The sequence below is a fragment of the Corvus kubaryi genome, unplaced genomic scaffold, assembly GCF_017639235.1.
Source record: "Corvus kubaryi isolate FWS band 111438036 unplaced genomic scaffold, C.kubaryi_AGA036_p1.0 37391, whole genome shotgun sequence".
Lineage (NCBI taxonomy): Eukaryota > Metazoa > Chordata > Aves > Passeriformes > Corvidae > Corvus > Corvus kubaryi.
Window position 1 is genome coordinate 6,664,676 of NW_024581130.1, and position 11,916 is coordinate 6,676,591.

Below are 11,916 nucleotides of genomic sequence, written 5' to 3' on the forward strand. Positions count from 1 at the left end.
CTCACAAAAACATTCTCAAGCTGCTTATTTTTGAGACCTATAAGACACAATTTGAATTATTCTTTGGGTTACACCACGTTGCCTGTCCCATGCAAAAGCAGCATGACAGAACATATTTAAGTTATTTATTTCTCATTCTCAAAATACTTAACAGATCAGCTCATCAGCCCAAAAAGCAGGGCACACATAGCTCTGGTGATGTCAGGCAGAGAGGAAGCCACCAAAGCCCACCCCAAGAGCTCCACATATGACAAAACCCTGCCCTTCACCAGTCATAATCAACAGTGAAAGTACCTACAGAAGCTTTATTGATGTCCCAGCCTTTCTTTCAACCACCCCCATAGCCACATTATTCTCCTTGGCCTAATAAGTTTTATTAATCATACACAACAAGCCTGAAAAGCAGGAGGGACAATTTTATTGCAGAAGGAAGATACAACAATTAGGCAGCTGAGACCTTTTAATGCCTGCAACATGTGAGTTCCCCTGAGCTGTGCACTGCTAACTCAAGCTTTTTGTTGGCAATAAACAGGTTATGATCAAAGACTGATTATAATGCTGTAAGATAATTTTCTGCGAGGTTGAAGCAGGACTGGCTCTTGGGCCATCCCAGAAATAGGAAATCAGGCAAACCATAGCCCACACGGCTGCTAAGAGCTGTGGAACCACCAGGAGAGCCCATTTCACCAAGTACCTGCAGCATGAATGGACCTATGTCATTGCCAGAGTACCTCAGTTCAGCACAAAGCCTGCTCAGAACTTCTGGGTTAATGGAAGTGCTGACACATTGCAGGTGACTGGACCAATTCCACCACATACAAATTAAAGGTGAAAATAAAGTTACGAGTGTGAAAACCATAGTTTTCAGCCAGGGCAAATAATCACAGTGATGCTCCTTCAGAGAGCTTCCCCCCCACACCATCCAACTGTCCAAGTTCTGTTTTTTCTGTCTCCATTAGATCTCACCCTTCAACATTTCACTTGGTGCAAAGGGGTTATGAAAAGGCCGTACATTACACCCTAATAATCACAGCACACATGCACTGAGATTCCCAGAAGCACACTCTTCCACAGCCTAACTCTCTCAATTTTAACAGCCCTGTCATCCTTTGGTCTGGCTGCAATGATCCAACTTCTGAAAAAGGCACAGACTGCTGTAGCTGTCCGTAAAAACAATCCATGCTCACTTACCACACTGAGCAACACCAGCCCAGGAACCCAGGTTTAGACCTGACTGGGCAGTTCCTTAAGCAACAAGAGATCTTCCCCTCTATTTCAGAAGCTTCCAGTCACAAGTGACCCCTCGACAGCACCTTGGACTAAGGCGCTGCTGTGGATTTCATTGGAGCTACAAAGCACTTTTCCTATCATTTCAAACCTATTTGCACTAATTCCAAGCTGTCACTTATTTCTCCCAGATGTTTTACACATGAAAAAGTGCTTCTCCCTCCCCACAGAAGACATGATGGAGCTGCACACAGCTCTGAGAGCAACGCATCACTGACATGAAACACCACAGGAAAGGCTTTTCTTGCCCACCAGTCGTGGTAGCCAGCCTGCCTCCTGGAGGCCCTTTTCCTTAAGGCAGAGAGTCTTCATGCCTTTCTGACTAAAAAGAAAGACTGGAGTGATGTCAGCAGACATCCATGTCTATTAGAAGTGACAAAGTGCAATTAAAAGGCACTGGGAGATGCTCATGCCTAAGAATACTGATGGAGCAGAGATGACCCTGCAGGACCAGCAGAAAAAGTCTCTTCAAAACACACATTTGAGTGTAGTTACTGCTGCATTAGTGTTTGGAAGGTCTAACAGACCTGACCAATGAAAACTGAAAGCAACAACCAGTCTGTGGACTGTTTCTTCAGCTTGGGGACATGAAGATGAGAAGAAATAAATGGTGTGGTAGCGCTTGGGTTTTTTCCTTTGTTTTAAACAAGCACACAACCTGCGTTTTATACAAATTAACACTTCTGTTCTCATTAAAACCATGCTGTGATCTCAATTCTCAGAAACCGGTCAACAAACATTTACCCAAATAGCCACAGAAATCCTTTAGGTGAATATTTGCTTATTTGCACATTTACTTTAAAGAGTCTCCAAAAATTGCCCATTGCAGTTTCTCATTTCCATATCCAGTAAAATATTAAATTGGTTTTATTTTCCATCAATTATCAATGCAAACAGAAAGATTAATTGAAAAAGAAATATGTTAAAAATTTAAAAATAAACAAAGATGTCAAATACTAGAATGTCATCTGCCATGTGCAACCATCTACCCAGAAAAAAAAGCAAAACAACAGAACCAAAAAAAACCTAAAACTCTCTTATTTCTGCATTTCTATTAGATGTATTGCTTTGACCTTCTGTGTTTTGGGGTCCCCCCGTGTCACTCTCTGGTTTCCAACACAGAACTTTAAAGAGAATCCCATTAACAAAATGGAAAGAAAAGTGCTGTATTTTCACCAGCAGTCTGGTTCTCTGGCACAGAAATACGTCAATTATTGTTTTGAGGAAAGGCAGCACATACCTTAGAGTCCACTTTCAAACAAAATTAAGGCAGGTATTTCCCTAACTCAATCCTTGAAAGTTCCAACTTTTTTGAAGTCTGTACAAATATTTAGAGAAAGATAAAAACAACTTACTAGGACGGGCTTTTCTGCCCCACCATCATCAGCTCAGGAAAGGCAAAGGCTTTTGTGGGTAAGGTCTGAGGCTGAATAGTTGAAGTACAAGTTCAAGTAGCTGAGTATCATTAGTAGCTGAGCTGGCTAGTTGTGCCTATGCTGTTGTAAGCATACATAAAGACGTCCTGTGTTGTAATTCTCATAGATTCTCTCTGGAAAGTCATGAGGCTTGTCTGCTTCTCTTCTCACACGTGAGGGCGTGAACTCAGAGGTTTTAATCTGCAACAGGAAGAAAAACATGTACCATTATATGATATTGGATAATTTTGTGGAACCATCATTCCTATAGATCCCAAACAAAAAGCAAGAGCAGAAGAAACCTGGTAGGTAATATGACTGTTGCAAAAGAACTTTAAGTGATTTCTCTGAGCTTTCTGAGCAAAAAGGAAGAGCACAGAGGGTGAAACATGAACGGCCAGAGAAATGCAAGAACAGCCTTCACAAAGCCTCAACAGAACAGCCTTTGAAATTCTTTTTCTTGATATGATTGAAAACAAATATTGGCATATTGGTATCAACAGTAAAATAGATGAAAATGAAGAATGCTAACTTCTGTGAAAACAAAACATCAAAACAAAATGAAAACAAAACAAAAAACAAAACCAAAATAGACAGACCACAAACAATCCAGTTTAGGCACCTAAAATCATTGGAAGACTTTGATCTCTGCAACTCCCACTCTCATCAATGAAATTGTCCTGAATGCCACACAAGAGCATATCAGGAAAGTAATCATTCTAACTTCAGAGCACTCTGACTTGTTTTGCAACAAATGAGGCACATGACCATTAATTAAATCATGAGCAGAAAACAAAATAGGAAATAATTGGTCTTTCCATGTGCATTAAGTGAGGCAGAAGCCCTGAGGAAAAAGCAGTGTATTTTCATTCTGTTAAATATATATCAAAAAACACTGGAATTAGAGAGTACGTAAAAGTTGTGGTGGCAGATTTATCACTGCAGTTTCCTGGCTTCTAAGTATATGAACTGCCACTTAAAAAATAAAAGTTTCACAGCTGTGTTTGTCTCCAATACAGAGAAACAAAGTGGGCCCTTTTCCCTCACTGTAAAAGGGATGTCTGGTTCCATCCAATCTTTAATCAGGCAGGTTTCTGCCATTAAGAATACACATTCTTAAACAAAACATCTGAGTTAAGACTACTCTGTGAAGCAGAAATATGAAAATATTGAGTTTTGGGAGAGTTCAAATTCAGCATTGTAAATGTAACTTATGGGCAGGAACTGCACTACACCACTCCCTTTCCAGTGCTTAAACAATTGCTCAAATACTCAGATTACATATGAAGATGGGGACATCCAAACAATAGAAATCCTCACAGAGGAGGTGTTCCTCATTGCCCCCTCCAAGTGCACACAGAGCTAAACGGGAGGTTTGTCACAGTAGACATGTTGCAAAGAAATTACAAGTTTTAGTGAAGAATACACCAAAAACTGCAAAAAGCCCACTTACTGTAAAGTGTTCTTCTGGGCCATGCGCCCTTTTACGTAACCAGCGAGCTGAAAGTAGGATGTCAGGAAGTTAGAATGGTTTGATGGTGCAGGGTTATACAGCTGTTATATGTGGGGCTCTCCTCTAGCTGCCCTCAGCTCTTGAAAGACTTTCTTCAAAATACAGTTACACTCATATGTTAACTTCTTATTTGTTTTTACATCCTGCTCCTTAACAGGGGCTTGTTTTGTTTTTCCCTTCATTGAAACTTTTGATCATGCTGGATGTCCTGGTTTCTACTGGGGTAGAGTTCATTTCCTTCTTAGTAGCTGTGTTTTGCATTTGGTATGAGAAAGGAACAAAATCAGCTGTCTAATATGCCCAATGCACAATTATCTGAAAGATATCAAAGTATGTATATTTGCCTATTCTTACTCTTGCTCAAGGGAAAACTTATGAGTGCTGATGGAAACAGAGCTCATTTGTGTCTGATCATTAGTTTGTGAACTGTCATTCTTTAGTATAGAATTTTGTGCCAGTAAATGCAGAGCAAACAAAATAATTCTAAAATCTCAAAGCCTGCCCTACTCTCAGAAAGCACCCTTTTTCATCCTGGATGAATCTCTGACATGCCTGTAATGCATTAATATCATAATATCTATGGCTTTTTCAAAACTCCAGACTTATTTTAAATTTCCACCCCTTATTTTATTACGACTTCTCCAAAAGGACAATGCATATGTGAACATTTTCCTCAACCCTTGCCTCCCACCTCACTCTCAGCAATAAAGTGCATGTCCTTGTACCTGCACATAGTCAGCAACGGGATTGTAACATATTTCAGGGTCATCAAAGGACTCACCTCTGCACCTGAAAATCAAGCATGAAGTCACACCAGTGACAGCAGCGACACCTGCAGCTGCTCCTATCAGGATGTATGGAAGAATGTGGGAAGTGCCTGAGAGATGAGAAAAGAGAGCAAGTTACCAAGCTAGATGTCAATATCCACAGATTTGTGATGTTACTGCCTACCTTGGCTGGAGGAAAAAGCTAATCCTCTGCTTTCACAGCTCAAACAAGCAGCGAGAAACTGATGAGATGTCTGGATGGCAACCAGCAAGAAGAAGCTGCCTCACACATCCACTCATTTGTGTGTACAAACACATTTTCATTTTCAACTCATCTGCCTTTACACTCTCCTTTTCTTCAAGTACTATTTGCCCTGAACAACAGAACTGAGCAGCCATCCCTGCAAAATGCTGTTAATTAATGACTGGTCTATGCTGACTTCTGTCCTTTGTGCCACTACCAAGGTATTTTGATTATATGAGCACTTATTCAGCTATTCTTACAAATCCTACTTCCAACAGGTCCAGCACAGCCAGAGGAGAAGCTAAACTTTACACTTTACTACCTTTGGAACACTTGAAAGTCACAGACAGACATTCTCCAAGGAAATTTTCTCCAGACCATCACGACTGTGGAAAAAATGTTGTGGGGAAGGCGCTTTTAGATTCATTCTTGTTTCTCGCTGTCCTACTCTGATTTGAGTCACAAGAAATTACTTTCTCTCAAGTCTCTTTTTCCTGTGACAGTAATTGGTGAGTGATCTCTCCCTGTCTTATCCTTGACCCGTGAGCTTTACGTTGTATTTTTCTCCCTGTGTTATTGAAGAGGGGGAGCAATAGAGCAGCTTGGAGGGCACCTGGCAGCCAACCAAGGTGAACCCACTGAAAGCAGAATAAGGAATTCTTGTAAAACAGAACAGGAATTGAAAGAAAAACACACTGAAAGCTTCTCCGTACAGTGCCACAAAACATCTGGTTTCAACTAACTCAAAATTATTAATTTCTCTCTCAACAAGCTCTAGGACTTCACCTTATAACCACTCTAACCCAGCTCCAGGGCCCCAGCATTTAGTGGGAACAGCTGGACAGAACAGCACAGAGGAGCCCTAGGCATGATGAAGTGCAAGCACAGAATAACATTATTTACGTGTCAGGTCCATGAGCAGAGTCTGGTTCATGGCTGGGTGGGTGACCAGGCAGGTGACAGAGGGAAATGAGCTGTTGGCCCAGTTGAAGTAGCTCACTCTGGTCACTGTTCCATTGGGGTGATGGAATTCTTCCTCAGAGCTGTGGTTGCTTGCAGGGATCCAGGAGATGTCAGCAGCTGGCTTTCCTGCAGATGCTTGACAGACAGCCACCCTGCTCTTGTCGTGGGTCAGGGTCACCGTAGGAGGCACTAGAGAAGAAATTTTAAAAAGCCATAATTTCTATCTTAGTTTCTATTTCTATTTCATTTTTAGCATAAAATCACCAACTGAGAAACTGAAAAACAGATGGTATTTTTTAGTTTGTATGACCAATTCGTGAGATTTTAAAATCATTTGAAATATTAGCACATCTTTAAGGAAAAACAATACGTCAAAAAGTCTGAGGTGGACACCTCAAAAACTAGCTGGCTACATCTAAAGTACTGCTTCCTCCTGTTTTCCAAAAGGTGATGGCAGATTAGCAGATGTGATGACAGAGAGGGGTGGACTAAATAAAGCTTTACAACTTGACTGATGAAAAGGCAGATTGCTGAGGCTTCAGGTAAAATAGGAGTTTGGATACATAGAATCCAAAATTTGATAGCAGGAAAATAAAAGAGAAATTAGACAAAACTGTTCTGCTTGAAGTCCAACAATTCATATTCTGCATTTGGCAAAACAGGGGAAAGGCCAGCACCTAGGCCTTCATCAAAAAGGCAAGATTCTGCAGGGAACAACAAGAAGATAAAATCCAAAACCAAAACAAACTAAAACCAAAAACCAACTAAAAAAACCCAACAAAAAAAAAAAAAAAAACCAAACAAGTGACTAAAATTAATAATAATAGCAAATATAGAGTTCCAAAATTCATTTCCCATAATCTTTAGTTATATTGAGATGGCTTAATTAATATGGCCAAAACATAAAGTCTTCTTGTGGTTTTTTTTAAACTTATGGAAACCTAGATATAGTTTACCTGACTATATGGAAAAGGTGACTTGATATATTCATGATGCTTCCTAATATTCTTTTGTTCCTGCCTACATTGCAAATAGAATAATTTAATTTTTGTTTTAGTGATGCAATCTTACCTATCACAGTCAGAGAAAGGAAAAAATGAAAATTCCCTTCACTGTTGGCAGTGTCACAGGTGTAATTTCCCTCATCCCCAAGGTTCACAGGGTAAATACGAAGCGCAGGGTCACTGACAGGTGAATATTTCCACGTGATCCTCTCACTGCAGTTCAGCTTTCTTGTCTCATTGTGATCACTTCTATAGGACAACAAGCAGCAACTGCTGCAATTCTTCTTCCATGTCACCAGCAGCAAAGACACCTTGGAGATATTGGGGCAACTGAGCATAGCTTCATGGCCAGCCTCTACACTCACCCTGTTGTGAGCTGCATCAGATGAGAAAAAAAAATACATTAAAAGATGCTACAGCCATCATGAAAGCACAGGAAACTCTTGGCTTCATCACCCTTAAAAATACACTTCCTGCCTGTACCAGCAGCCTTGGGGCACATATTAGTATTCAGCTTCCAGATCCACCTTCCTGAAGTTTGGAAGGCACCATCTCCACCTAAAGTGGAGATGGTGCCTTTTTGCTGTGTACAGTGATGCTGGCAATCTGCAAGTCCTTCACTTCTTTTTTTTTAGTCAACAAATCTATCACTTTAATATAGGCTTTGAAAAAATGATTGGGAGGGGGGGAAAAATTCACTCTTAAGGGAAAGGAAACTACTTTTAAAAACTTTATTGTGTTTCTGAATTAGGTGCCTTGCTTCAAGTGCCAGTAAAATCCAAGATAGCTGTGGAATATACACCTGTGGCACAGTTAAAACCAAGACCTCTTGGAGCAGTAGTTTAGTAAGGGACATTTGTGGATCCCTTTTATTCCAGAAATCACATCTCTCCTGCTATTGTCCCAGGTGAACAGATGGCCAGTGTTGGATTCCTACCAGATTTATCATCCTCTGCCACTCTGCAAGGCACACAATTATTTTGCCAGCTGAGGTGACACTACTCCTTTGCATTCCCACTGAACAATTGGCAAAGTTTGCTCTGGTGTACTATGAAGTTTCAGTGTCCTGGCAAGTTGGAAATACAGAGTACCGAGCAGTGCTACAAGTAGTTTTGGATCTTTCTCACTTACCTTCAACCAGATCGATTGGCAAGAAAAGGAGCGCAGCCAGAACTGCCCATTTCTGAGCCATCCTTAGCAGAAGGAATCAGCACTGCAGAAAGTGAAGGCAAAGAAAATGGAATGTAGTAACAAATTGTTGTGCTCATCCCTTCAAAGAGAACACGTAGTAAAACCTCTGATTCCTTTGAAAGCAGAAGTTTTAAACAAGACCCTATATCTTACTGAACAAAGTAAGGAAAAAGAGAGTTGGAAAAAAAAAAGCTACTGTTTACAAACAGTTTTTTAAATCCTGGATCTCTGGTACCACTCAGGATCTAGACATCAACTATTTGGCAAAGAAATTATTCCTAACCTTTGCATGCTTTTAATTGCTTGAAAAGTAACTCCCGTTTTGGAGCAGAACAAAAAGAGCAACCCTTCTACTGCGAGGGATCAAAGCCATATGAGTTTGTTTCCTGCTTTCAGAGAAGCCACAACGCTGCCACACGTGTGGCACAGGAAGAACAAATGCTGCCACAGCCACGAGCCAAATGCAAGAGATGGTGCTTTCCTTAAAGCAATGTGATACATGTCCACATTCAAGTCACTGAATCACAGACTGGTTTGGGTTGGGAGGAACCTTAAAAACCTTCCAGTTCCAACATCCCTGCCATGGACACTTCCACGACACCAGATCGCTCAGAGCCCCATCCAAGTTGTCCTTGAACACTTCCAGGGATGGGGCATCCACAACTGTTCTGGGCAACCTGTGCCAGGGCCTCGCCACCCTCAACAGGACTGTTTTCCTCAAAGAATTGTTCTCCTCACAACTCTAACAAAGAATTGTGGTGCATCTGGGTGAAAAGCTTTCATTACAACCTGGTAAAAATGCCAATACAACCACATTGATCTGTATTCCGCTACTAATGTGCAACAGGCAATGTAACTCTTACATTAAAAGCATCCCAAATTTCATTTTCATTCATGCAAAATCTTTGCCATAAAGGAAATATTTTGTTTTGTTTCGTTTTATTCAAAGCTGTCAGAAGTTTAGGGATTTTTTTTTTTTTTTTTTTTGGCAATTGGGATACATGACACATGCAAAAGTTGCTTTCAATCAAAAAATTTTGAAACTTTAAAAGCTGAATTTTTTTTAACCAAAAAAAAATTAAAAGGATACATTTTGACCAGAATTATGTACTGAACTTGACCCAATTTGCAAAGAATTTCTCAGTCTCTTTCAAAAGGAAAGTAAAAGAAAAAACAAACCTCCCACAATTTCTATCAGCAAATTCACTGTTCACCAATTTTGATGGGTCCATAAATATTCATAACAGAATATTTTCACATTGGAACTTGTCCCAGAGAACTATCTTTTTTTTTAAATGCATACAAATCTCATATATGGGGTTTATTTGCTCAAAAGAACAGGCATTAATGATTAAAAATGGGACCTTACAGAAAGAACAGAGTACATTACTCTGTTTAAATATTCATGTGTGAAACACAGAATTTAATCTGCAATTTTTAAAATTCACAACCCTTGAATAGTTGTGCCTCTGAGCGAGAAGGAACTCTCAAAGTAAAATCCAAAAAGGAACAACCAAGCGCAGATTAATCAAACCCATTTAAAAGCAGCAAACCAATACTTGTGCCTCGCCTTGTGTTATTTCCTTTGATGGAATTAAAATGCCTCAATAGCTGCGTTTAAATAAATTAAAAGTTTTACTCAGCCTCGGTGGCAGTGGCTGGCACGAGACCGTGCGATATGTGTGTCACTCCTCCAGCCAGGGAACAGCACCGCTCCCGCTCGGATTCATCCCAAGGAGCGCTGAGGCTGGAGGAGAGTGACCCAGTTGTCAGCCTCAAGAGGAGCCCTCCTCACCCCGGGAACCTGGGAGGGGAGCAGCAGCAGTTCCAGCGTGCTCTGGTGCTCCGACTCTCGTTCTGGGGTGAGCAGAGAGATGTCGGCATAAGCACCCGCTCCCACTGGGACCCCTGTCCTGATGGCTGATCCCGAGACAGCTCCTGCACACCAGGGAACTGCAGAGAATACCTGGAGCTCCCCTCCCTCTCCATCCTCACAAAGGACTCAGACATAATTGCAAAGCGAGAACTATCTCAGTTTAGGAGATCCCATCCCAGGTAGTCCCTGTGTTCAGCTGTACGGTTCATGAGTTTCTCTTCATTGCTGCTTCTGAGATCATAACGTGCAGCTGATTCGTCTCACAGACAGATAAAGCCTCCATCCCCTCCAAAAGAGATGAGTGAAAAAAACTCTGGTTGTACACTGCTCTGAAGAGGATGTGGGAGAGCTAAACTGAGGGAAACAAACTCCTTTGTGACATGAAGAACAAGTCACAACCTTAGCTGTCTGCTGTTACACATCAAACACAAGCCACAGGCCTCGAGCCATGCAAAGCACCAACTTAAAATCAGACAAATAAAAGCAAAGTCCAACATGATTAAAATATTTGCTAACACAACCTGAAAGAGGAAAAGGTCCGGTATCCATCAGCGCATCAGATGTCACCACAATTTTTTAAAGGATAACCAGTACATCACAGAGCCATTTCCATGTTTAACTCAGCAAAATACGGTTCTGTTTTGAAGTGGAAGCACCTATTAAGGGGTACAAAAGGCCCTGCCTTAGAAGTCTGTTCTCTGTAAGACCTGTGTCTTTAGGCAAGGAAGGGCTGAAAGGAACAGCAAGAAGAAGTGTTTGCACACATCTGTGTCAACTCTCTTGCTTCCTCTTATAAGGAAAACTGGTCTGCAAACCAAGGCTATGCTATTTAAAATCCAAACCCACACTTCTGGCAGTCAGAGCAGCAGCAGCTGCTTCTTCTATGCAGCATTTGATGTTTCCACTTCATCACCAAGACCACACAGCACCCAGCTCAAAAGCCTGCAGCTTTTCTGAAGTGAGAGATGCTGGTTGTATTGTACTTTCAACATCCCCAGGTCAGCCTCTTCTGCTCCCATTGCTCCCTAGCAATGGTCCTCTGTCGGGAATTCCTCAAGTCCCTCCACTGAAAATGAAGCAACAAATTACGGCAAGACTTTGGATGCCCTGAGAGGAAGACAAAACATATCAAAAGGGGCAGCATAGATAGTCCCAAAGCTGAAACCAAAAAGCTCTTGGGGGAGGGGAGAGGCTGTGTTCTTTCTCTGTTCTTAGCCATCTACCTAAGCCATCTGTGGCTGGCCCCTGACAATGCTGCAGGGTAATGAACCTTTGCTTTGACTTTAGAGCCTCCTGGTATTTTTTATTTTCTAAAAGATATCCTGGCCCTGAAAACTGATGCCTGAAATCCTGTACTAGCACAGCAGAAGACTGTTATCACTGTCATGGACTGATGGATCTGTACATCCACAGTGCATTTTCTTCTCAGGCTCCCTGTTTGTCTCACAGTTGCTGGCATCGGTCAAAGCCAGAGATGATTTGAAATTCTGCCCATCCAGTTCGTGAGCTAGTTTCATCCAGTTCCAAACTACAAAGCTTTCTCTACAAACTGGGAAATAGAGAGTGGATGGCTTTCTGAAATAGAGAATTAGTCTAGTAGAAGGAGCTCTCAAAATAATCACAAGCGAGTTATACAAAACCACTGTAAAATTACAG

General features: G+C 41.3%; 1 protein-coding gene across 1 annotated transcript; it reads right to left on the reverse strand.

The window, feature by feature from the left end:
- Positions 1 to 401: 401 nt before the first annotated feature.
- Positions 402 to 11,894, reverse strand: LOC121669275 (cell surface glycoprotein CD200 receptor 1-B-like). The gene is made up of 7 exons (XM_042037995.1): positions 8,668 to 11,894; positions 8,325 to 8,406; positions 7,261 to 7,569; positions 6,130 to 6,378; positions 4,997 to 5,092; positions 4,156 to 4,202; positions 402 to 2,903 (listed from the first exon to the last, which is right to left on the reverse strand). The coding sequence occupies exons 2-7, from the start codon at positions 8,383 to 8,385 to the stop codon at positions 2,769 to 2,771; spliced, it is 897 nt and encodes a 298-aa protein (XP_041893929.1). The 5' UTR covers positions 8,386 to 8,406; positions 8,668 to 11,894; the 3' UTR covers positions 402 to 2,768.
- Between the last annotated feature and the right edge of the window lie 22 nt (positions 11,895 to 11,916).